We start from the raw sequence: 25,235 nt of genomic DNA, 5'->3' as shown, positions 1-25,235 counted from the left end.
ATAGCGTTTTATACAACTTCAACCAAGCACTTTTTTGCTTTCTAACATTCCCACACATTCATACTCCAGTGAACACATCTGAGAACAAAATGTTGTGTTTCAGTATCTCATTCAAGGATACTTAAGATTGGAGGAATCAAACTACCAACCTTCCCAAGCTACAGTCACCCCATGTGATATCATGTGAGGCATCTTTTTAGCATAGTGTGGACTGGTGTGGATGGTGTGCTGTCCTCAGGCATCCTGGCTTCCTTCTCCCCCTAGGATACTTTTAATGATCCCACATTTTAAAATATGAATTTACTGAAAAAAGTTCCTCATTTCATCTGCACCTTTTGTGGTCACACCTTGTTTTCAGGTCTATGACAGATCATTAATTATTACCCTATTCATAAAATTATAGTAGGGTGTATCTTGGGAATGTATCAATCGTTAAAGCGTAGGAGGAACTGGGCTTGTTTTCATTCAGTACATTAGAATACAATGGGAACAACCACATGAAGACAAACTGCATATTGTTGAAGTGACAGCTTTTATCATGCAAGATCTGTTCAGTTGAACCACACCCTTGTCAACCTTTCACCGACACATCTTGTCATGAAAGCCAAGTGACACAAATGCCCGTGGACCTGTGGATGAAAAAACAACATAGGAACCATGACTGAGTTTTCTAATGACTAATGCATTTTAAAAAGAAAAAGAAAACACAGCACCCAGCTGTCACTGAACCACTAAAAGTTGCCGATCTTTGTTGCATCCTATAGCTTTATTGTGTATATTGTGTTACCTTAAAGGAGTATTCTGTTATTTTGGTGTTTTTTTTAATACCACATACTTAGAATAAGTGTACTTTGGAAAGGTTTTTTTCTTAAGTAAGAAGGTCCAAGGATATATTAGTGATACATCAGATTCTTGAATATCCAAATTTATTGTATCTAGAATTATAAGATCTGTTGGGCCATTGTCATCATTCAGCCTCTAAACATCAAAAACCGTCCATACACCAATGCAGATGCTTACCAAAGATGTCCTCTGCATGCCTATGTAGATATCCAATTCAAAATAACTTATGATTAATGTTCCATCCATCCATTCTCTTCCGCTTATCCTTTTCAGGGTCACGGGGAGACTGGAGCCTACCTCAGCTACCACAGGGCGATAGGTAGGGTACACCCTGGACAGGTCGCCAGTCTGTCACAAGTTTCACACCCACATTCACACGTATGGCAATTTAGAATGACCAACTAATCTAACCCCACTAATTAGTGATTAATGATTCTATGAATAATTGTAATTCCTGATCAGTTTTATATAATATTAAAACAAACGTGCTTTTCTTTCAAAAGCAAGGACTTTTAAGTGATGCTGAACATTTCAGCTGTTGTGTGTTTCATACCTCCTTTTTAAATTGTTCTGCTCCCTCTGTCTCACCCAGCATTTTGCAACAGGACTCAGCAATTAGATAAAACAGACATACAGTACCAATAGTTTTTTTTAGTGAAAATATAATGCAGTGGTTCTATGCTGTGGATCAAAGAGTCGCCCCAGGAGGCAAACCTGGCTGAGTGAATACAATTTTTATATAAAAGTTAGAACAACAAAGTTTGCCGATGGCATCTTGCTGGCCTTTCCTTTGATAAAATTCAACCTGGATCAATTTCTATTAATAACTTATAGAAAATATTGAGTGTAGGCACAGACTTTTTCTCTATTCTGAATTAGGGCATGGTAGAAAATATCTGAAAACCACTAAAACAACCCAGGTAACCAATGAATATTGTATCACCCAAACTATGAAAGATAAAACCTGACATTCTCACATAATATTTCTAGATTTACTAAAACATGAATTGAGAACGGGGAAAGCAAACAATATATTGTTGCTTGTGTACATTTGTGAGCCCAGAGATGGGGGGGAAGTGAAAACTAAACTAGATATTAGCCAGAACATTTAATATCACATTTTGGTTTTGTTTCCACAGTCAGCTATCAAAATTCTTCTCTGTCGCCTGCCATTAACGGTCAGTACTGACTTGCTACCAGTAGGTGGTGCCAAATTATTATGAATGCTGCAGTCCATGAGTGCAGGGGTGAGCTGTGTGGATTACAGGCAGTAGCAGCTTTTCAGTCTTTGGTTGTTCAAATGTGAAATGCATGTTGTCGCTTAAACCATGACAACAACCAAAACAAAAACCAAAAAACACATTCACACCTACTGTAGTTGCAGCAGCTCACACTTTTCTCCTTTTGCTACACCTGGCATTTCATATAACGAAAAAACAAACAAACAAACTTCTTCCTCATTCCTGACAGTTTAACTGTGATGTGCTGTTTGTGAAGGCGAGTAAAACAAAATGCATGTGTGTTTGTGGTTAGTCTTTTATTCTTTCAATCATCCCAGCAGTCATTTTATTTAGAAAAATCCTTCCCCATCACCAACAGTCCAACCTCTTCTTCATATCAAGTAATCAACTTCCCTTTTGCCTCATCAGTAGTTTTTACTGGTCCCTTTAACCAAGCATTATTTACAAAGGTAACACGCAAAAGGAGTCATCTCACAATTTATCAACTAGTTTGAATATCACATATTCATAAATTCAAATTGCCATTGAGACCAAATGTAATTCAGTGGGAATAAATAGCAAAAAATGCTGTTCACCGGTCATTTTACCAACAGTTTCACTGAATCTCTTGGTCCTTTGATCCCAGTAGAAACACTAATGTGGTCTTGAGTGGAAAAAAAAGAAGAAAAGAAAACCTAACAGGAGTGTTTTTGATGTAGTTTCAAGTACAGCTTACACACAAGACTCTTAAGAAAACTGGCACAGAGCTGCTCCCTTTAAGAATTCTTGTGACTAAACAAAAAACAGGCTCTAGTGAGTGTTGTTTGTAGTTTTATAGAATTGAAAATGCTCTAAATAAATATGATAAGCGCTGGCACATTTCATTTCGGCACGCACGGGTTTGTGAGGGATGACAGGTTCTCAAAAGCAAAGTGACAGATGGGTTTAGAGGGTATTCTTAATTTAACACAACAGGGGAGAATAGATCACAACATTCGTGTCAACTCAATAAACCATCTGAGGCAAAATACACTTTAATAAATACTTCCAATCTCATTCAGAATGTATTCTGCCACGAAACTAGCTCCATAGACAAAAGCTAGAATTGAGAGGCAGTCTAGTATGACCACAGCTCCTTCCTCTCACATGATGGAGCACGTTAGGAAGCAGCGTGTTTGGGGCAAGACCTTACATTCCTAATCCATCGTTTTCCAGCAGCCTGTTTTTCACAATTTTTTTAAAAACAAATGTGAGGACATAATAAAAATAATCCATATTAATTGCACTTTAAGGCAATATTCTATAGTGCATGGTGATTTTCCGATCATGTTTCCGATCAAGAAACTGGCTTTAATCTCTTTGAAGGCACTGCTTCATGTGCTACACATCTCGCTGCTTTCAAGTTGTTGCAAAACCCCGAGACGGCAATGACACTTCAGGTGTGCTGTGTACTCCACTCTGGCTGTAGAGGCACTTGGATGAAAGCAACAACAAAAAAAGTCTTAAATTCAGCTGGTGTTCTTTAAAAAAGACCTCACCTCTGTAGGTATTCACAAAGGTTTAAAAGCACTGGACTGGGTGAGTCATTGGCTTAAAGTGACTTTCTCCAACACCTCTTTTTTTTTCTTTTTTTCCCCCCATTCCCATTCAGTGCAGACTTGAAAAGTAACAGAAATGGGAGCAGCGGGGGTCATACCTCCGCTACAGTATTTGCACTGTGGTCACAGAAGGCCACTTAAGGTTCCCTGCTACTATCTAGCTTCCTCCCACTACCACTCAAACTTCCACTGCTGGGTTTTGTCCCCTGGGACGCAGCGCCTCATCTGGGCGTCCGTGCGGCCCGTCGTTGTGCGGTAGGCTGTCACGCACATGTCTGAGTGTGGATGATAGATGGTCCTGTCCTGAAAGGTTGGAAGTTGAAAGCGTGGAGTCAGTTTACAGGAAAATGTGAACCTGTGGCACATACATTCATGAATCCCTTACCTCTTTGAACTCCCAGATGAGACTGGGAGGTCTGACTTCCTCATCACGAGGGCAGTGCCTCATTCCGATGGAGGTCTGTCCTTCCAGTACTTCAGCACACAGCTCTGTCACAGAGTTGAAACGGATCTCCTTTTGAGATGTGTATTCAAAGTACTGGAGAGAGAAAGAGAGACAGTTATTTGGCCATTTTTTCTCCATTTACAGTTAAAATGTATTTCTTTGACAAAAGCTTGTATTCACACATTTCTCTGAAAAGAAGCAGAGACTAAGAGATTAAAACTTTTCCTTCTTCTTTCTTCTGCTACATCTGTCTTTTGTTTAGAAAGCCAATTAGTGCAGTTTGGTATTTTTTTTTCTTACCCGCTAGGATTACAGGATGTTTTACTCTGCTGTTGCGCCACGGCTATAAATGCACTATATGGTGCGTCGGCGAGTGTGTCGAGGGATCTCATCAGCAAAGACGGGGCCTTGGCCCTTTCAATCAAGCAGACATGAGCACAAACCCGACTCTTCCCCTCTGGTGTCATTTCAACAACCTGGTCCGGTGGGACAAAAGATGCAACGCTCCCTGTGCTACCCGTTAAGCGGAGGGTCAGGTAATCAATCTTTATACTTCCCCATCCTTTTCTTCACATCTCATACATCTTTCAGTTGCACTGGGGCCCGTTATGGTCGTTTCTAATAAAAGACTTACTCTGGGTCCACTGTCTCTGGCTTCAAACTTATTTATCCAGGCTGTGCCATTCATTCTGCCCGTGAGGCTCATGTATCTTTTAAATGGAACGTGGTTCTTATGTGGGCCAGGGAAAGGGGCAGGAGGGAGGTGGTGAAGGGCCCTCAGGTTTTTGTTTCACCGAGAAGCCATTCAAACATTGATTTTCAGTCACACATGGCGCTTTTTGTGACTGAGGACACCTGATGCGGCGCATCAATGGGGTAATCAGAGATAACAGCCAGGTTGAAGATCCACAGAAAGAAGTTCTGCCTATTGTCTGACTCCAACATTAAATATACATCCTCGCAGATAAATAATCTGGTGCTTTCTAAACCAGCCGTTACTGGAATTGGAAGTCAATCCGACTTAAAAAAAAAAAAGCACCTGTGATTCATGTGCACCTTTTTTTCCAGCTATGTGTGGATGCAATACCACATTCAGTTTTCCATTCATTACATTCAAGTCATGTTGGACACACCAGCAGAGAGTAATTTTCTGGTGTGAATCAACTGTGGCAGCTTGTTTTAGGGGTTAGCAGAAAGTCTTGACATTTCAAGATATATCTCCCACGGGGGCCACGAGAAGCTGTGGGATTGTGTCAAGAAAGAATAAACACTGAAATGCCTGACGTACCTGGTTGCCTCCTTGGCCGTGGCAGCCGAAAAGAGAAATCTGGGAACCTGTGGGACTGTGCTCTGGAGCATTGTAGTCAAGGCACTCTGAATGTATTCCTGAGCTACGCACCTGGCAGGAGGAGAGCAGTAAATATCAATAACAAGTGAAATGCGGCACTGTTTATCGATTCCTGTGAGTACTCTTTTTTTCTTGGATTTATTCTTTGCTGGCAGCTTAGACTTTAAGGCCACGTAGGATGCAACACCCCTGAAGATGGTGGATTCAGTCATCTGATTAAATCATTAAATGACGGTATATCACCAGGAAGCGAAAACAAATTGAACCTTTGCCATTTTGCTTATTTTCCACATCAGTACACATATATTAATCAATATGAAATAAAACTTAGTTTCGCCCAGTTTCATAAGAAAATGTAAATTTTTCTTTGTCTGAGTAATGCCGTTCTTTCAGGTTTTGTCACCGTGTACCTCTAGTGTGGATGTGCATGCAAATTTTAGACAGTTCTGACAGCAGAACATTTGAGATTTTGGACGATGCCCTGGCTGTAGCATTTGACTTCACAGCTGTCACTGGGAAATGTGTGTCGATGTGGACAGGTGGTGGATTTTTGGACATTATAACTAAAGAAGAAATCTTTGAGGGAATTTTCTTTTTCGCTTCAGAAAAAAACAGAGACATTGCTGTGGCTAAAATGTAATTGTTTTAAAATCCAACACTGAGCCAAGAGCAATTTTTCTGTAAAGCATTTTACAACAGGAGACTTCACCAGATGTCTGAATTAGAAAGGTCTTGAGCCCAGTCAAATGGATTTCAAAGCCTTCCCACTTTCAACGGGGTTTTCTCATATCATGTCTCACCCTAATACTTTTGTTTCACACTTGAATGATGAATGAAGACACAGCCGCATTGCTGTCTTTTATAAATCAGAACAAGATCTGCCATCAGTCCAAAAACTAAATAATTAATCTTGCACTAATAGGATCAATAACAGAACTCAGACACAGCATCTGAAAAGGAGACACTTACAGCCCCGTGCCAGCCCTCCCTGTCCTCAGGTACATGTAGTTCAGGATAGATATTCTTCAGATACCACTCAAAGCTGTTGCATTTCAGCTTCTCCCTCAAAAGTAGCCGTTCTGAAATATTCCCATATTTTTCCTGTGAAGCAACCACACAATGTATGAGTCACTGCTGTGGGTGAAAAAGCTGGTTATATTTAGGAGAGTTTATTAAGAATGTACATTTATGGACAGTATCGCTTTATTTATACATTGCAGCTACATTTTAATCATTAGAGCATGCACACTTTTCTTTAAATATACACTGTATGGACAAAACTACTGGGTCACTAACACATTACACCTACAGGAGCTACTGGAAACCATGCAATGAAGTTCCCTGTGCAGTTTTTCTGTAGATGTTAATGCCAGAGGGTGTTTGGAGCTCAGCAGAGCATGGGTGATTTTTTAAGCAAATTTGGAGCATTTTTAGGCTTTATTAGCCTTACAGTATATGTCTGCTCAACCTTGTGAGTTAAACTGGTGCTCAGGGCCCATTACTTTTGTCCATACAATTTACATAAGATTTTTGACAACACAATTGATGGGTGTTTTTATAAAGGACACAGTTAGACTTTTAAAGCAAATATTTACATCCTGGATATGAGAGGTGAATCCGGCTCCTGTAACTCCAAAAATCGAGTTCAAATAAGAATCCCAGGAAGCCAACTAGCAGGTTATTGCCAACAGTGCATGTTTTAAATAGCTGTGTTTGCTAAGGCGTGAAGTCTACCCTAGGAGTCTAGAGTTATTCCTTTGGCATGTTTGAGGATGGATTATAACAAGACCACCTAACACACACACACACACTAAACTAAACTAATTCAATCATAAGATTTCTGATCTATCGAGTACTTTTTCTTTGTGATCCTTACTGCATTGTGCTCCCAATCTCAAAATTAACAAGAAAAAATATTTAAAATAAATGAACAAAATAACAACATAAAACAATAATTCCTTATAAAAAAATACATTTATAACAGCTGTTCTTTCTTTAGAAAAGTGTAAAGAAAAGTTGGAATATTAAATCAACATGATTAAATGTATTCAATGAAACTTATATAACTCATTAATCAAACTAGTCACACGTCTATCGCTCTATAGCTGCATGACAAATTATGACAGCAACGTAATAGACTTGGAGCTGATGATCTTGGTCTGTGCTGTGTTCAATCTCCCCTGACCAGGTAATTTATTGTTTGATCAAAGATCCCTGACATTAATAATGCACTTTTTTTCAGACAGTTGAAACTGAGATACATGAATCTTTGATGGTGCCCAATACTCAGAACCTGAGAGGCACAGCACTCACACCATACACACACATGTAAACACCCTCAGTACCTCAATACACCCAACCCAGTCAGGCAGATACTGATCTTATATCCACACCTACAGGGGGCAGTTATATGAATAATCTAAATCTGACACCAAAGATAAACTATTCAATTTACTGTCTAAACATGGTGCCGGATAGTGTGACAACATATCAGTGCATGAAACAAGCAAAGTGTCTTACCTTTCTGGCTGGAGGGTTCCTGTTGTAGAAGTGCTTTTTGTAAGAGTCCATCCAGACCTCTGCAGCTCGGACAGTATTCTGGAGGAAGTTGGGCCGCGCGTAAGGGGCTTTTTTAGGGAACACATGTCCCACGTGCGAGCAGGGATGAATCTCCAGGCTGCCCCCACACTGCCACACCTAAGGGTGGCAGATATGTAAGTAAGCAAAGTAAAAATGTATTTATATAGCACCTTTCTAGATAACAACTGTGTCACAACAACAATCAAGAAATTAAAAAAAAATACAAATATTAAAACACAAACTCTCTAGTGGAGTCCACAGATCTCAAATGTTAATGTTACCTCATTTCAAGTGAAGTTTCTACAATATGTTAACGTGCTCACAACACAAGTAAAAAACAAACACAATCACGTTTCCAGGATTGTGTTTGTCAGGAAAATTAAGGTCAAGTACAAAGATGGCTGCTGAGCAGCCCAAGCACAAATGATGTGTAAACTGGGCTAAGTAAAGAGCGACGGGGCAAGTGTCCCTCTCACCTGATGCCTCTAATTGTTTTTATTTTGTAACGTATTTCTCTCTCTCATGCAAGTATCTTTATCTAGTACTTAAACCATAGATGGGTGTGAGATGTGTGCCCCACCAATAACACATGTTCTCAGTATTCATGGGTTATCACACCTATCTTCGAACTCAGCCTTACACACATGTCAGGCGACTGCATTTTGCATGCTTGTGTTACTTTTCTCTTTTCCCTAATTTATGTCTTCTCTGCCCTTCATCGTCCTGCCTGCGACCTGGAAATTAATCTCAGTACGCCTTGTCGAAGGACGCCTCAATTCCTACAGGGAAGGAAGGAAGACAGACAAGAGAGGAGGGTTGCTGGACGAGCTATAATCAAGAATGCACAAGTGTTTTCTTTGCTACAGTATTTTTACCTTCAATGTATAAAAAAAGCATGCTACACAGGTAGAATATGTAAACAATAGCAGGAAGAAGACACTTTCAAACAACCAGTCTTTTTTTATTCATACATTTCTTTCAGTGGATGATCAAACAGTCTGCCCTTCACCTCTTATGTGTGTGCATGTGATTAAAATGAGCCATATTGCAAATTTAATCAAAAGTAGCCGGTAACATAAAACATCATGAACACTATTACACCTGCGGTCATAAAAATGCAGCAGCAGTTGGGCTATAACAAAACAATTTACGACCCAGCTTTGCCACATCTTGGATTAAACTGACATTGATTTAAAATGAGGCTCCAAGGCAAGGATGTCTCATATTGTTAAAACACCTGTTGCCTCAGCTCCTTGATCCTCGTGTCCTTTCCTCACCTCCTCCCCTCACATCTTTAGTGGGAAGGATTAAGATGCAAGGAAAAGGAGTCGAGAATGTAAAATCTGAGTAATGGGAAACGGAAATACCTGTCCACAGGCAGACATATAAACATTTATCAAAGGTGCCTGTGAAGGTTGTTTCCACTGCTGAAGATTTTTCCAAAACAACAATTTGCAAAAACTCACAAGGTAAAAACATTACCAGCTTCACCTCACTGCTGGTAAACGATTATAGACCACATGGAGACCCTTCACATGTGGGACACGGGAGGGTTGGGGGATTACTAACACTTGGGCCACCTATTTCCTGTACATTTGACCTAATGGACCTCAACCATCTTCAATCTCGGCCTTAGACACCTGTGTAAGTTTTTTCTTTTTTGGACTGCATCGTCCACGATGGATCTTTTTCCCAGCAGCTCAGCACTGAAACAGATCAGAACCGTCATGACTGCAGTAGTAACACCTGTGTTTGACTACTTCATTTTGTCAAATGGCTGCTGTGAAACAAGTCTATTGTGGTGTGTTTTGACAATAACACTGTGCACAATTTTCCATCAAATATTACAACATGGTGATTCATTTCTTAAGATTATTTTTAAGTCCTTATATTATAGGAACAGCTTGAGAGAGACAGGTCATGGGGAAAAAACAGAGGTGGTGGTAAGCCACACAGCTGCTGGTGTAAGTTGGTGTAAGGTTGTTGCACTGGGCGTGTGCTGTATCTGTAAGCTGTTGGTCGCCACATGATTCTGTTTAACTTTATGTGTATCGGTCCACCTTGTCTTGATGTTCCTTTTAAACAAAGATTACAAAACATGATCTACTACAGGTATTATCTGAATGAAGAAACAGTCTAAACTGTGCTTTATCAATCTTACCACAAAGGTTCAACCCATACTTTTGTGAGTCATACAGCTGCATTTATAATAGAACCTACACAGACAATATCTTTTTACCTTACATTAATGGCTGGATCGTTCACCATTGATCGAACAAAAGATTAACATCCTTAAAGAAATGGTCTGGTATTTATTTAGTCCTTTTCTACACAAGTCTTATTAACCATTTACCCACACATTCACCTAAGTGCTTTTTTAATTCCCAGGTGCTTTTAACCTAACATTCCCACACTCGCACTCCGCATTGGGGTTCAGTTTCTTACCCTAAAGATAATTTGACATGCAGGGTGGAGGTGCCAGAGATCAAAATACTGACCTTGTGATTAGTAAATGACCCACTCTACCTCCTCCTACACAAGGCAAAACCATTATCATATGTCCATAGGCAAACAGCTAATGCAAGACAGTCCTTTCCATCTTAATTCAGAAAGCATTTTACGCCACACCACTATTTTTCAGCACTCCAAAAAAAAGAGACCTAGAAACCAATTCACTAAACATAAATTATGTATGGGAAAAAGTCCCAGTGAGAGGCATTTTTGTTTCCACATGCATAACATATCACTCAGCTGAACAGCCCATTCTTCTTCACAATGCAGCCAAATACACACTATAAATCATACACACACAATTTACATTCCCTAATCTTGCATGCTCCTGCTTAAAATCTGTGCCAGCTTGATTGACGCCAGCAAGTGAAAAGTGACACCAACATCACAACAAGGTATCAGCCAATATAAGGGTGCAGTTTCACATACCCTGGCTGACTGTGATCTGACACTGACTCACGCCAACTACGCACCAGCGTGCACAGGATAAACATTTTCCAACTAAATTTAATGATCTTTCTCTCTGCTCTCTATCACAGTAAAAAAAGCTGAGTAAAGATATGGTTTGTCTTGATCTGGTAACAAAGCAACTCAGATTAGTGAGTCTTTCGCAAAATGTTTTAAAAGAACCACTCAGGTCTAATATCGATTAAGTGGCCCTGTGGGGGCTAAGCAGACACTTCACTGTGATTCTGGGTGATGGAAAATTAACTCACCCTGAAAGAGAGCTCCAGGTTTTCTCCTCCCCACACATCCATGCCCATGTCATACGTGCCCAGATACTCAAAGTAGGCCTTGCTAACAGCAAATAATCCCCCAGCCATAGTAGGAGACCTGTGAGAATACAAGAAAAACAAGATCATTTTTATCATGGCCATGTTCAATCCCGTTACACAGAGAAACTCATCGATTCCCTCTGAGCAAGTAGTTGGCGATAGTGGGGAGAAAAAAAAAAAAACCCTCCTTCAACAGGAAGAAATGTCTGGCTGAAACAGGCTTAAGGAGGGCCACTTCGGGGGTGGGGTGCCCTCGGCCTCTCGGCCTGGGGCTCGGTCACTCAGGCACAGCTGGCTGCCGGCGGAGCTCACGGGCACGTCACTGCAACCCCCCCTGGCTTCTGCTCCGCGGCTGCTGAGTGATCCCTCATCTGGGACTCTCCTCAGCTCTTTCTGAGATAGTGGCGCGGCTGCCCCTCTGTTGGTCTTCCTTGGTCTCTTGTGTTCTGGGGGCCTCTGGATGTCTGGAGTTTTGATCTCCTCCATACCTGCTTCATGCCCTGGAGGATGGGACTGTGGCCCCCCACACCCTCTAGCAGATCATTACATTAAGGAACCTTTTAAATACAAGCGCGCTCATGCTCACAGGTGTACACACAGGTGATCACACACACAAACTACACCCTTTTTGGCTCCTACCTCAAAGCACACTGTGCGCTGTCGATCTTACGTGCTGCACAATAATGTTTAATATTAAGTATTTAGTGTTATATTCCCATATATCATTGTGATGTTGTTTATTCTATTACTCTCGTTTTCTTCTGCTTGTTTTCTTTTTTCTTTCTCAACAGGTGATCCAGGTGATCGATATATGTATTTTTTGTCTGCTTATTTTGTTGGTTTTTGTTTTTTGCCCTTTATCCCCGTCCCTCTTCTCCGCTGTTTTTTTTTTTTCCCCTCTTTCTTTCTCCCTTTTCTTTTCCCCTGTCCCGTATCTAGCAAGTAAAAATAATAAAATAAAATAAAATAAACAATAAAAGGTAAATCAAATGGACCATTACGGCAAGGCTGGGATGGTCCATTTGGTAAAGTAAATCCGTTGGGCATCTTTCTTCGCCTTTAGACAATAATTCTGATGGCAAAAGAACCAAACGGGACAGGTTTAAAAAAGAAAAAAAAAAAAAAAAAAAGTAATGTTGTGTCATACAAGTGAACATCGGTATGTAACCTTTCACTCAATGAATCCAATCAGTTCCAGCCAAATCCATGCATACTTGCAGAGACTGACATATGAATGGTTTAGGGTTTCCTAGCAAACTATAAGGTTCAAAACACCTTAAAAGTGGAGCTAGTGCCGGTCTCTGAATTAAATAGCGAGCTGGTTCCCCAGGAAAGAGGTTCAAGGTTCTTTATTTGTCACATGCATAGTTATACAAGTATAACACACAGTGAAATGTATCCTGACACGCTCCTCGACATGTGCAAAAAGGGGGGGGGGGGGGTAGAGGAAGAACATTATATATATATATATATATATATAGTATATACATTGGGTGAATGTGCAGTAGTAGCAGCAAGCAGGTGAATTCTGTACATTAATAAGAATAGACATCTGACTATTTTACAGAATAGACAATATAAACATATTTAAAGTTAAAGGAATTTGAAATGAAAGGTTTATAGTCGAAGGCTCTAAGAACCACAAGTAAACCTGCCCTCTGGCAGCAAAGTGCTCAACTGGGATAATACGGTACCACTGTCTTTAAGATATGGTGGGGTTTTGGTTCATTAAAGGCTTTATGTGTGAGGAGTATGCCAATGAGGAAGCCAATGACATTAAGATAATTTGGGAGACATATAATTTCTTATGCTTTATTCTGATTATCTGAAAGCTTATAAGAGAACTGCTGCGACATCTTGATATTAACAAGTGTAAATAGTCCAGCTTAGAAGTAAAAAAAGCTATAATTAAGTCCATAAATTTCTGGATAATGACAGGATTTTTGTAATTTTTGTAATTGCAGACTTTCAACTTTTATTCAACTGTTTTAGCAAAACTAACTACATTAACTGTTTAGGAAATTGCGCACATAAGACAAACTGGAAACTGATGAATACAAACTAAACTGTCCTGTTGAGGCTAATTTAATATCAGTGTTCTTTTACCTGTATTAAAATGTTGTGTCAGTGGTGTCAAATGCAGCAAAGAGATGGGAGGACGAGAATATAGACAAGTTGATTAACTGAGGCTATGAGAAAATGATAAGGTAGCAGGAAGCATAATGGATTTCCCAGTGTTTTAAAGATCAATCACACAGTGAGGATTTCTCCTGGCTCAAAATGGGCATTTGGGGGATGACTATGAATACAAACACTACTGGTCTCAATAAAGTTAAAACAGTCTATGTTACCTCACTTAACAGTGATCTATCTAGTTTCATATTACTCTGGCCATTCAGTGTTGCATGTTAATCTTGAGTAAATGAAATCCTCCGTAAAAAAACCAGCCACGATGCTTTTTCTTTGGGGGAAAGACAAAACATCTTTTGGGGAAGCAATATTATATGTGCTGGGCAAACCCTAAAAATTTGAGGGTTTAATAAAAGTATAATTTAATAAGCAAGTAAAAAGTAATAAAGTATGCAAAGTGACAAATTAGTAATGAAAGGTAGATTACGCTTCATGAGAGCAGATCTCTTCACTGACATGTGTCAAGCTGATAAAGTGATCTGAGAGTAGGCCTTGGAAAGTACCATACTGTTACCTGATGGGGTCAATGCGAGACTTGCGCCTCTTGCGTTCCATTTCAGGGACAGAGTGCCACTGAAAGGTGAGTCTCCAGTCAAATCCTCCGATCATTGGCTCATCTGTTTGCATGTAAAACTCAAACGTGTTCCAGTCGATGGTGTCGATCACAGGGCACACGATGGTACTCGCATTCTCAGAAATCCTAAGAGACCATAACAGGCAGAAAGGAGGGTGGCAGGAAAAAATGAAAAGAAGGGGGGAAGAAAAGTTGATTCAATGTGAATCTTAAAGCTTAAAAACAATTTCTTCCTTTTCTGGTTAAGGTTGTTAAAAATGTATTTAGGCACCTTTCCAACAGAGGCTCAATCCAGCCAGGAACACACTCACAGTGGCAGTCAAGAAATGTCAGCACGTCACCAGTGGCATAGGTGGCGCCAATGAGACGTGCACGAACCAGCCCCTCCCTTTTGTTGGTGCGGATAAGACGCACACGTTGCACATCACTGATGTAGTCGGCTAGCTTGGATTTCAGGTAGCCTATTTTTGTAATGCAAACACAAAGAAATCATGATATCAAATGATTTAGTATTAAAACAAGTGGACAGACACACAGCTACTTCTATATTTATGGATTATGAAGTGAAATGTTCATCAGCTCTTGACACAAAACAATCATCTTGTCACCAACTTATTACTCCTTCATTTGTGTTTTATTGGCTGCTCACCATGCGTCATTACCTACAGAACTGCATACTAGTCCCTGATGATTTGGGAAATACCAGCACCCTGTTTTATTGCATATTTATCATGTTTATTCAGTCAACGCTGGTATCAAAAATAGTAGTAGGTGATTCATGCAGTTTTAAACACACGTCAACACTAAAACTTGATACGCTAGATCTAGTTTAGCCAGCTTTAAAGGAGAAAGCTGTCACTCCTCCAGCAGCCGGCTGTCTGGTTTAGGAGTGGCATGTCTAACATTCCAATTGGTCAGAGTGGCTGGAGGAAAGGAAATGATGTCACTGCAACTCAGTGCTCACTGAGGTCATCTTTATGGTGTAATGTCTCTGATCCGCACAGACTAGACTTGCTGTGACCAAATACTAATTCCATTAAGACAGACAGACATCAAGCACCTCCTATATCCAGTTTCTGAGGTGAAGTAGTATCATTCTTAGAGTCAGCACAAGTCAGTAGACAGCAGACAATCCATTTACTGATGAAAACTGCGAGATGTGACTGAAAACACCCCAAAAGCCAGGGGGCAGATGCAGAGTGTAGACTGTTTTGCTACTGTTGTGCTGTTCCTGAGGTCCAAATGTTCCTGCTTAAGTTCCTGACTTGCTTACAAAGATGCTGGCTAAAGATTTATATTGCTTTGTTCTTAAATGACAAAATAACAAAATTTACTGGAAACAAACTCGCACAATCACAATTTTAAACACAACTCTTTTTTTTTTTAATTTAATTACCTGGTCAAGTTTTAAATTTCTTATCCTTCCTGAGCAGATTTATCTGCTCTGGGAATCTTGTCAGGACAGGAAATGTGTTAGGACTTGTTTCAGAGGACTGTTTTTTTTTTTCTAATTGCTCTTATTCAAAGGCATTCACTATTCATCCCACTATAGACAGCATCTTTATTTCTATATATAGCAGGCTCCTTCTTGAATCGTCTTTTGTACTTTGTCACTGTGCCAAAATCAAAGCGACACGCAAATGAGGTTTGGTTCAACTGGTTTACTAAACTAGGCCGAGGCTGTCAGTCATCTTTGTTGCACAGCTCGTAGGACAACTTTTTGCCCATTTTACTTGTACAGAGACAAAATTACACACGGATGGAATGCACGGCGTGCCAAACCTCGGTCACTGAAGTCATCGACGAGGATGATCTCTTTCAAGAGGACGGCAGGCGTGGTTTCCAGCACGCTGTGAATAGTCCTCAGCAGGGTGGACCAGGCCTCGTTGTAGAAGGCTATGATCACAGAGGTGGTAGGTAAATGTCGGTAGTCAAACTTCTTACTTCGGCATCTGAGGCATACAAGTGTGTTTGTGTGGGTGGAGGGAGAGACAGAGTTGACACAAGCTTTAGTGTACTGTATTTTCATGGAGACACAACAACACTGTAAATGAACTCATACAAGCATGAAATTATTTTTCATATGGCCAGAGCAGGCTGAGCGACAAGTGTGGCAGGAGGAGGCTTCTGGTCCTAATCCAGATGGCACTCATTAAAACAATAAAGAGAAGCAGAAATATGGATGGGGGTAGGGAGCGTATTACACCAATGAGCAACATACCACAGCAGCGCTCTGGGAGAGATGACGGGGGGGGGGGGGGGGAATTGGGACCAAACAGAGAGCGAGGAGAAATACTGAGAAATCAAAAGCTGGAAACTGGAGAAAGAGAGAGCAAAATATGACACAGAAAGGCAGGAGAAACAGGGTAAGATGTTTCTGTAAGCTCAAGACTGTGAAAGCACAAAATTGGCACAGATTTTTTTGCAATTTTGTAGCCAGAGTTCCAATTTACAAATATGACATTGCTGGAAGTGAGTTGGACACAACAAATCAAATGAGCTACTTCGCCCTCCCCTCAGAAGCACTGTGTTTATAGTGCTGCAGTTTCATCACAAGAGAGCGTAAAGCTAATCCGCTAAAAAAAAAAAAACGCCTGCTGGAGGAAACTGGAAAATAGTAATGGACTAGGTGCAGAACTACAACAAACATATACACCACTTCAAAATGAATAAACCTGGGAGGACATGACCCATTTGCTTACAGATTTACAAGCCCTAAAGCCAAACAAAAAGACTAGCGCATCTGGAGCAGTCTGACAAGAAGAATGAGAATTTACTGTTCTCAGATCTCACCGAGTGTAATAGCAGCCAGTCGTGGCCATAATTTAGTCCTACGGCATGTTATCTGACAAGCAGCGGAAGTATATCAGCTGACATAACAACAAAACAAGTGCATAAATATATAATATGTTCATACAGAAAACACCCAGAGCACTGCTGTATCCTGTGTCACATCTGCACTCGTCAAAATGTCCCTCTGCCACTGCTAGGCCCACGTCACCCATCGTTACAAGGAGTTCATCTCTATACAAACTACTGCGAGGAATGCTATTATAGTGAGGTGTGAAAGGGATATGTCATGGTTTAACATTATTTCTGAAAAGGAACAGGGTGTTACTTTCAGCCACTGAGACATTTTCCTCCACCCGGCAAGAGCATCTTTGTGTGTGTGTGTCCCAGTGGTGACAAGGGTTACTCCGGTTACACCTAGGTGACCCATGAGACTCATTTTTCCAGCTCCAGTTTAAATAACATTTAGCTTGAGGTGTTCAATGAGCATAAAGAGAACAATTGTATTTAGCTGTGATTGCAAATTGATGCTAAAAATGATCTATAATGCTTTACAAATATACTCCAGGGCATTTAAAACAAACACACGGCCTTTACACAGTCGAATGATGGTTCTCGCCAAGTTGATGCTGATGCAACATCTGGGTTTCATTAGCATGAGAGGCAGTAAGCGAAGAGACAAAAGGCCAAAGGGCCGAAGGAGAAACTGCTAATAAAAGACATCACACGGTGTATTTCAGCTGCTGACAACAACCAAGGATGAAATGAATCAATTCAGGCAAAAAGCCTCTTATAACAACTTCACCAAGCCCTGCATTGGATCACACGAGCCTTCATGCTTGTCTCTAACTGTCAGTGAAAACGTGATTCCAGTAAAGAGTTCAACTTAATCTCTACTGAGTAATTTGTCACCGTTGTAGCGCTGAAGATGCTCCAGGCAATATTCAAGGCCTTGTGTATTAGCAAGAAAAATAGAAAGCATTAAAAAAAACAATTTAAGTGACTTTTTCTCAATTTCTCGACTGGTTGTCAGACGGCATCACTCAGTAAGTAACTAATGGATTATTCTTGTTTTTTCTGTACTCACTCTTTCATCCTGTGGTCCTGGATGTGCCGATGGAGGGAGATCTTGTCGCTGACATAAATATTGATGGCATAGCGCTCCACGCTGTCCTGCTCCTGCTTCTTTTCTTCAGGGCTCAGGTTGAGGTGTGTGGCCCGGCCCCACTCCCCTGGTGCATTGTTGTCTGGTGATGGTTTAATGTACAGAGGCCTAGCCAGCTGCTCATCATTCCCACTCTCCTCTGAGACCAGCTGTCGTGCCTTAAGATTTTGGTCTTTAACCTCATCCTCCACAGAGGAAGAGAAAGGGAAAGATGAGCGCTCCAACAGCAGATAGCCAAGCCACAGCACCCACAGGAGGAAACCAGCCTTGGCCAGCAAGCCCAGCTTTCGAGAAACACGCCCCCTCATGACAGGAACCACCAAGGAAGGACAGTGACAGGCTGAGCTTCAGGGTGCCCTTACAGGACACAAGCCTCTGGAGGAAAGAAAGAAATAGACAAAAGTTTATAATCACAGACATTTTATGTCACATTTTAAAGCAAACCACAAAAGGAGGCGGCTGAGAAACACCGCTGACAGGAGCTGACTATCGGAACTCATCTCAACAAAGCTCTCCCATTAGATAAGGCTTAATCAAGTAAGAACCCAAGTTCTTAATCTAAACACTTACATCCACGAAAGATTGTATCTGCCTCTAAATGCACAAGTGCCCTGAGGACACCGCTCCCATTGACCAGACCAGCGGTAATCAACGCCGACATCATAAATATGCTTGCATGCTCAGGGCCACATTAAGATGCTCATTAAATACAAATTGCAAAGATGGAAGAGGCTAAATTATGGCTCACACGGCAGTGTGCTGAATAAATTAAGTCTGTGATGCACTCCAACGAGAGATATGTCAGCCTGATAAAATTAATTAAAACTGAGCTGTTTTATTCCCAGTGAATCGCACTGAGTCTTACCGGAAATGTTTCTCACATCTGTGCCTCATATACAGTCAGATTTTTCCCCCTAAATCCAAAAGTTATATCAAGTCTTTTAAACTTTCAGCTTTTATAATTTCCCTTCCTTTTCATTTTTGAATACACTAAACATATATGACACACATTTGCAGCAAAGCAGAAAACACACTTAAAGACAGTGGTCAAACAGCCAGGTTTAAGCATGCCTTTTGTTTAGATTTGGGTTTAATTCATTGTTAACTTGGAAACCTTTTAAAAGACTTGATTTTTTAAGAATCTGGTCTTTTGAAGGATTTCTCATTTTAAGACTTGTGTTCTCTTCCACTCAGCCAAATTCAAGGCTGATTGGAAGAAACCTTAAAAAAATTAAAACAAAAAAATTGGAATAGGAAAAAAACATTATTTTTTGGCTTTTTTGTAAAATAGGATTTGCCCGGGTTTATTGGTACATAAAGACAGCAGTTTCGACATTTGCATTGGCTTAGCCTGCCAAAAGCTACGAGAAGCCTGTGGTAAAAACAGACCACTTAGCTATGTTGACACTGATCTGGATGTAATCACATAATTGTGTTGCATTAATATTAGAGCAGGGTGCCATTTGCCATAGTGCCAGCTAATGTCAGACAGGCTTAGTGGCAATAATGATTCACCCACACACACATACACAGTCCCACACACCACAGCAGGGCTTCTCCCTCCTCACAGGACAGCCTAATGATGGTTATTTCCAACTTTTACCAAAAGAAAAATGCAAATTATGAGAAAAGCTTGGCTTAAAATGGCCTTTGAGGAAACGCTTTAAAAGCAAATAGAAAAATCAAAGAGTGCACGCATCCGCAGTGCAGAGTAAAAAAGAAACTCAATTGCCAATGGGAGTCCTTCAAGGCAGCAGCGCAGCCTTTTCACTCCAGTCTGGGCTGTGGCCAGAGAACTCTGGACTCCTGAGGTTTCAAAATGGAGACGCCTGCAAACAAAACCCCCTTTTATTAGCAGTCCATCACACCTTCCACTCTCTCTGAATCTGATAGCCTTACCCAGGGCAGCTGCTTGGATCAAGCAGGATGGGGGCAGAGGGCTAAGATGCAACGTTAATCCTGACCTGCTTTTTGGTCATGAAACAAAAACACACAAAAAGAAGGGAGTTGAGGGATAACATTGGTTTCCTGGGGTGCATTTTCTGCTGCATGTCCCACCCAGAGAGCAGTGAAAGGATGGGTCAATAGCTGATAAAATAAGGCTCTATGTTAGAGTCACTTAAAATTCTGATGTCATGAAGCCCCAACTTCTCTCCACGGTCAGCCTGGAATGAACACTATGTACTGCATACATTGCACGCCTCATTTCCTTGTCAACCAGTCCAGAAAGGACAAATAGCTGTAAACGGTGTAATATACAAGAGGCACTAGCTGAACAGGTTACACAAACAATGCTTGACAAAGCAAAGCAACTCTTCCCCACCAACCGACTGGCTCTATTTCATTTTAAGAAGACAGGGATCACTGACTCATCTGAGCAACACAAACAGCTCTCAGCTGCACTCTGTGTATATGGTACTGACAGAAAGGAGCCTGGGTGGGATGAGTGATGATGGCAGGCTTAATTTAACTGTTGTCTCTGACACACAAACAAACCCAAACACACTTGAAACACACTTTAAAACAACAGTCCCCCTCCTCGCTTTATTAAAGCTGATAGGTGCTCCAAATGAAAGCAAAAGTAAATCTCGAGTAAACCCCTAACACTGCCATCTCTCTCCCTACGGCCTAGCTGATGATCAAACTTTTATCTTAATTTTTATTTATGAGGAAAGGGGAGCGTTGAGCAAAAGAGAAATAGCAGTGGAGAGAGCGCCTGTCTCGAAAGCTGCAGTCGTAACACGCAAGTTCAGCAACAGGTCTCCGGATCTGTCAAACTAAATCAGTGTTTGGCTCCTAACTAGTCGTACAGTCAGCAGAGAGAGCAAAAGCCTCCGCTGACCCCCCCCCCCCCCGGATGAAGGTCGCATTAAACACACGCATAGCACAACAGCAGCAGCGCGCGCGCGTGTGTGTGAATGGTTGTGTGGGAAGAATAACCTCAACTTTCTACAAAGCCTCCACTTGAATTAGCAGCTACCAGAGGCTAAATGACAACCTCTTCCTACTTTCAAAGAAAGTCCGCATTAGTTGTGGTGCCAAAGTTTTTTAAGTGTAATTACTGCTAAACGAGTGAGGAGCGCAAATAGATTTTATCGACATCGTCAACAGACAAACTGTACTTTGAACTTAACGACACATTGTAGCTGGGAGAGCATTTCTGTGAAGAAAGACGAGGTTAGCTTGTGTTGAGTTTACCTTCGCAACAAGTTACATGTCTCGGAGTTACTTCGAGAGAGTTGAGGCCGTTGTCTGTCAGCCTGGCTGCGGTCTTCTCACACTCAAACCTCTGGCTTGCAGATGTCAGCATACCCACATCCTTTCCTCCACACTGGGTTTCTGACCTCTGTCAAGACAAACTGAAAAACTACAGCGGTTCCGTCGTAACCTTTCAAAATAAAAGTCCAACAATGACAGGAGTTTAACAATAAGTATACATAGGAATAAAACATTTAAAAAAAACATCTTTATATGTACAGAAGTATATGTTTACATATGGTATCATTATCTATTAATGTACGTTACATAAACGTCTATGTGTATTTTTTCAGTAACCTAAATTATTCAATGAATAATACACGTAATTGTTCGTTTAAGCTAGCGATACGTTACTCCATGGTTTGTACTTATGTGTGTTGTTTACAATAGATTTTTACTTCTTGACATTTCGTCATATTAACTTCCTCATACAAAAACGGGGGGGGGGGTTGTAGTTGCTACTTCCGGTGTTGTTAGCAACGTCTCCAGTTAAATTGACGAAGTACTTCATGCTAGCCTGTTAGCTATTCATTTGCCTCTGTCTACAACTGAAACCCCACAGGTTTTTAATAACTTTAAACTTTGCATGTGACTGCCTTTGTATGTGACTGTCTTTGTATGTAACTTTGGAGTGATGACTATAAACTTTACATCCTGACTCCAACTGTACAACGTGAAAACATTCAGACGTGAGTTTGTCTAAACTTTAATTTGTGAAAAAACTCCGAAACCTTTCGAGATAAACACTCGACCTGCACTTGAAAACAATGATCTGAAGCACTCCGTTATTTTATCATGACTTTATAAGAGCCCAAAATGTTTGACTCATGTGTCCCTGCTTCCTAAAAACAGTTATTTTACAAAACGATACACCCACTTAGAAACTCCTGCCACGTTTGTAGTACGTTTATGAGCTGATAACGTCAGCTGAATGAATGAACCTTCTATCCAGATGTAAAGAGTGTCACTGTTTGCATATCATGAAGACATAGCAGACATAATGCAAGAGAAAAAAATAACACGAGCTGGTGTTTTACCACAGCAGCAACTGCAACTTTTAATCTCCTTTAAAGAGTTAATTGAATTTAATAGCAGGCTTACAGGTTTGTAATTTTGATGCAACGAGAATTGCATGGAGATCAAAGACTCCAAAGCATGCAATAAAGTATGTTCAGTGGATTGATGTCAGGATACATGAGGCAAAAAGACTGTAGGCGTTGCTTTTTGGTTTGATCATGATGCCATGTAGTGTCTGACCCCCCCAAAAGAGCAAACGAGAAACCATTGTGATGTTCACAGGAATGCCGAAAGGATCTATGCTCCCCACTGTACAAAGGGACTGTGTAATCCACACAGACACATGCACCAACAGCCCTTCCCTCTGTGCTCTCACTATTATGAGCTTGGTTTGTTTTCTCATAGTTCCTGGTTCCTGCTCAGGCTGGACCACACTTGCCTAGAGTGTGCAATGCGCTAGTGCAGCCTGTTTTTTAGGCAGACACCTGCACGGCTTGGTAACTTGCCAATATCCTTTATTCCTCTCGCTCTTTACTTTTCCTTTCCGTCTCCCCATTTGAAACCAATTGACACCTCTCTCTGTGAGGGTGATGTGCCCTCATCCGGAACTGAAAAGGGTCCCATTTCCCTGATAGGGATCTCGGGCTTTCATAGCTACAAGGAGGGCTGTTGTACAGGTCTTTCCTCCATTCAAGCTGTCATTTAGTTCACATATGCAACGTGCCCCATTTCCTCTTCATTCTCAAGTTAGTGGCAAAAGTGATTTAATCAGTGTGGAATCTAGTCTTGTTATGGTTTTTTCAATGTGAGGGAGCTTCAGATTTTCATCAACCTACATTTAAATTTCCTTTAAGCTTATAGCTTAACCTAATTGTGTCATTTGTCATAGGTGCACTACACTGAAATTAAAGAAAGGAGACCCATTTCTTAAGAGATTTTATTAAAATCCAGAGCAATCCCTGTGTTTTTGGCTCTGTAGGGCCTCTTGATTTATTGGTCATAGGCTGACTAAGCCTATCGCCGTCCTTTAAGATAATCTGCATTTGGACTCAGTTCAGTAGCTGCAGAGCTTATGATTGAAATCGTTCTCATTTGACAGACTTGGAGAACACAAGTCTAGGGGGTAGAAATACTGGCAACAGGATTTGACCTGGTGCCATAGGCTGCAGGATCAAATGAAAACAGTTCAAGTCAAGAGCGCCATCTAGTGACTGCAAAGAATACATCTGTTATAATTACACTTGACATTGGACTAATGCCTTACCACGTTAATGCAATTAACAAACTGAATACAAAAGGATGGTGCCCTTAAACAGCTTTGTGTTTCAAACCGTAGAGCCCATTCAGATGGAAACTAACTTGGTCCTATCACCCTTTGTGTTGCTACTCTTGTAGAATATTAAATAAGGACAACTATCCTCCCCTGTTTTTTTAATAGACATAGATACCTCTGGGTGCTCTAATCTTTTGGAGCTGAAATAGTCATGTGGCACTGATGCGTTACTTTGTCAGATTCTGTTTCCCAACTAATGAGTGCCATTTAATTTGAGCAACTCATTTAACCTCTAAAATTAGAAGAACAGAGCTGTCATACATGCTGAGTTAAATGGCTGCGGTAACTGTAGACTTATAAACTGCTAGACCTTCACAAAGGTGATAAAAAAGGAATGTGTGTCTGGGCCTTTACATATCTACAGCTGTATTCAACTACTGCTCCATTCTCCTCTTAACTGGCTTAACTGTTGGGCTGATGATTTCATTAGCCGCATGTCCTTTGTGCTTAATGTTCATTTACTTTGTTCATGCAATAAATCATAGTGAATAGAGGTCACATTGTGGGACCAGGCTCCTTTAATTTAATGGAGATGGATTCCAGCTCATACTCTTCCTTAGATTATTAGCTCCCCATAGAGAAGAAGACACAGTGACCTTCAGCCATAAGGACAGAATATGGTTATCAATTAGTGACTCTGATGGTGAACGTTACGCCTCTTTTATGACCTAGGATATGAGGGAATAGGCTATTATTGCATAAAGTAGAAAGATCTTACACATTGATTTGTGTGTGAAAGAGAATCCATCAGATATGTATCATAATGGCAATGGCACTGGTTAAAAACTAATATTTTATTCCTCAGAGAACTTGGCAGATCTGCAGTCTATTTAGGTTGTAGGCTTATACATCAATGCTTTACACTAAGACACGAAAAAGAGACATCCTTGAATTTTATTAATTAGGAATATAGCACTTCAAAATTCTAATACAACATCAAGGCTGTGCACATGAATAAGGCTGCGATGAGATACCGATTAAAATATAGCAAAAGTCTAATTAGGAAGAAATATATGCACCCACTTCTAAATGAGCTTTGTCCACTTTGAAACACTCAGGAAAGCTCGGACAATAAAGACATAAATCTCTCAGTCGAGATGTGTGAACTTGCAGGACCCCATTACTCACAGAAGGAAGCTGATTAACAAAATCAGTTTTTAGTAGGACTTTGATTTAGTTGTTTTACTTTTTTATGGAAGTGTTATTATAATTTGGGGTCATTGTCTCAAAATGAATTTCAGATGTCTTTATCAGTGGTCACAGAGATATTAAAAGTCCTTCTAGAATTGCTTGGATACAAGCTTGGAAGTAGTTCAATTAAATTTTATTTATACAGGGCCAAATCACAACATTCACTTCAAGGTGCCTTATATTGTAAGGTAAAAACCCCAACAATCAAACGACCCCCTTTGAGCAAGCGGTTGGCAGCAATGGGAAGACACCTTCAGCAGAACCAGACTCAGGGAGGGGCAGCCATCTGTCACGACCGATTTGGGGTGATGCATTAAATGTTCCAAAAAGAGACATTCGAGTTAGTAAGCCTAACACTAACTGTTTGATTAGTTTCATTTTGTGATCACAGTTTCT

General features: G+C 40.6%; 1 protein-coding gene across 1 annotated transcript; it reads right to left on the bottom strand.

Annotated features, from left to right (window-relative positions):
• Nucleotides 1-2,375: 2,375 nt before the first annotated feature.
• On the bottom strand, nt 2,376-21,376 carry poc1bl (POC1 centriolar protein homolog B (Chlamydomonas), like). The gene is made up of 11 exons (XM_065470980.1): nt 21,239-21,376; nt 17,963-18,415; nt 15,868-16,037; nt 14,357-14,546; nt 14,026-14,211; nt 11,262-11,379; nt 7,975-8,151; nt 6,424-6,555; nt 5,395-5,505; nt 4,047-4,199; nt 2,376-3,964 (listed from the first exon to the last, which is right to left on the bottom strand). The coding sequence occupies exons 2-11, from the start codon at nt 18,346-18,348 to the stop codon at nt 3,833-3,835; spliced, it is 1,755 nt and encodes a 584-aa protein (XP_065327052.1). The 5' UTR covers nt 18,349-18,415; nt 21,239-21,376; the 3' UTR covers nt 2,376-3,832.
• Nucleotides 21,377-25,235: the final 3,859 nt, after the last annotated feature.

This window comes from Pelmatolapia mariae, linkage group LG22 (assembly GCF_036321145.2).
Source record: "Pelmatolapia mariae isolate MD_Pm_ZW linkage group LG22, Pm_UMD_F_2, whole genome shotgun sequence".
Lineage (NCBI taxonomy): Eukaryota > Metazoa > Chordata > Actinopteri > Cichliformes > Cichlidae > Pelmatolapia > Pelmatolapia mariae.
Note: the sequence above shows the minus strand (reverse complement) of the source record. Positions and strands in the feature narration are given on the sequence as shown.

Bases quoted from the DNA above. Each gene is read 5' to 3' on its own strand.
- poc1bl (XM_065470980.1), bottom strand. From the start codon at position 18,348: ATGAGGGGGCGTGTTTCTCGAAAGCTGGGCTTGCTGGCCAAGGCTGGT. The intron at 8,152-11,261 runs GTGAGTTAATTT...TGCCACCCTTAG, and splicing joins ACCTGGAGCTCTCTTTCAGG to GTGTGGCAGTGTGGGGGCAG. The intron at 5,506-6,423 runs GTAAGTGTCTCC...TCCTCCTGCCAG, and splicing joins GGGAGGGCTGGCACGGGGCT to GTGCGTAGCTCAGGAATACA.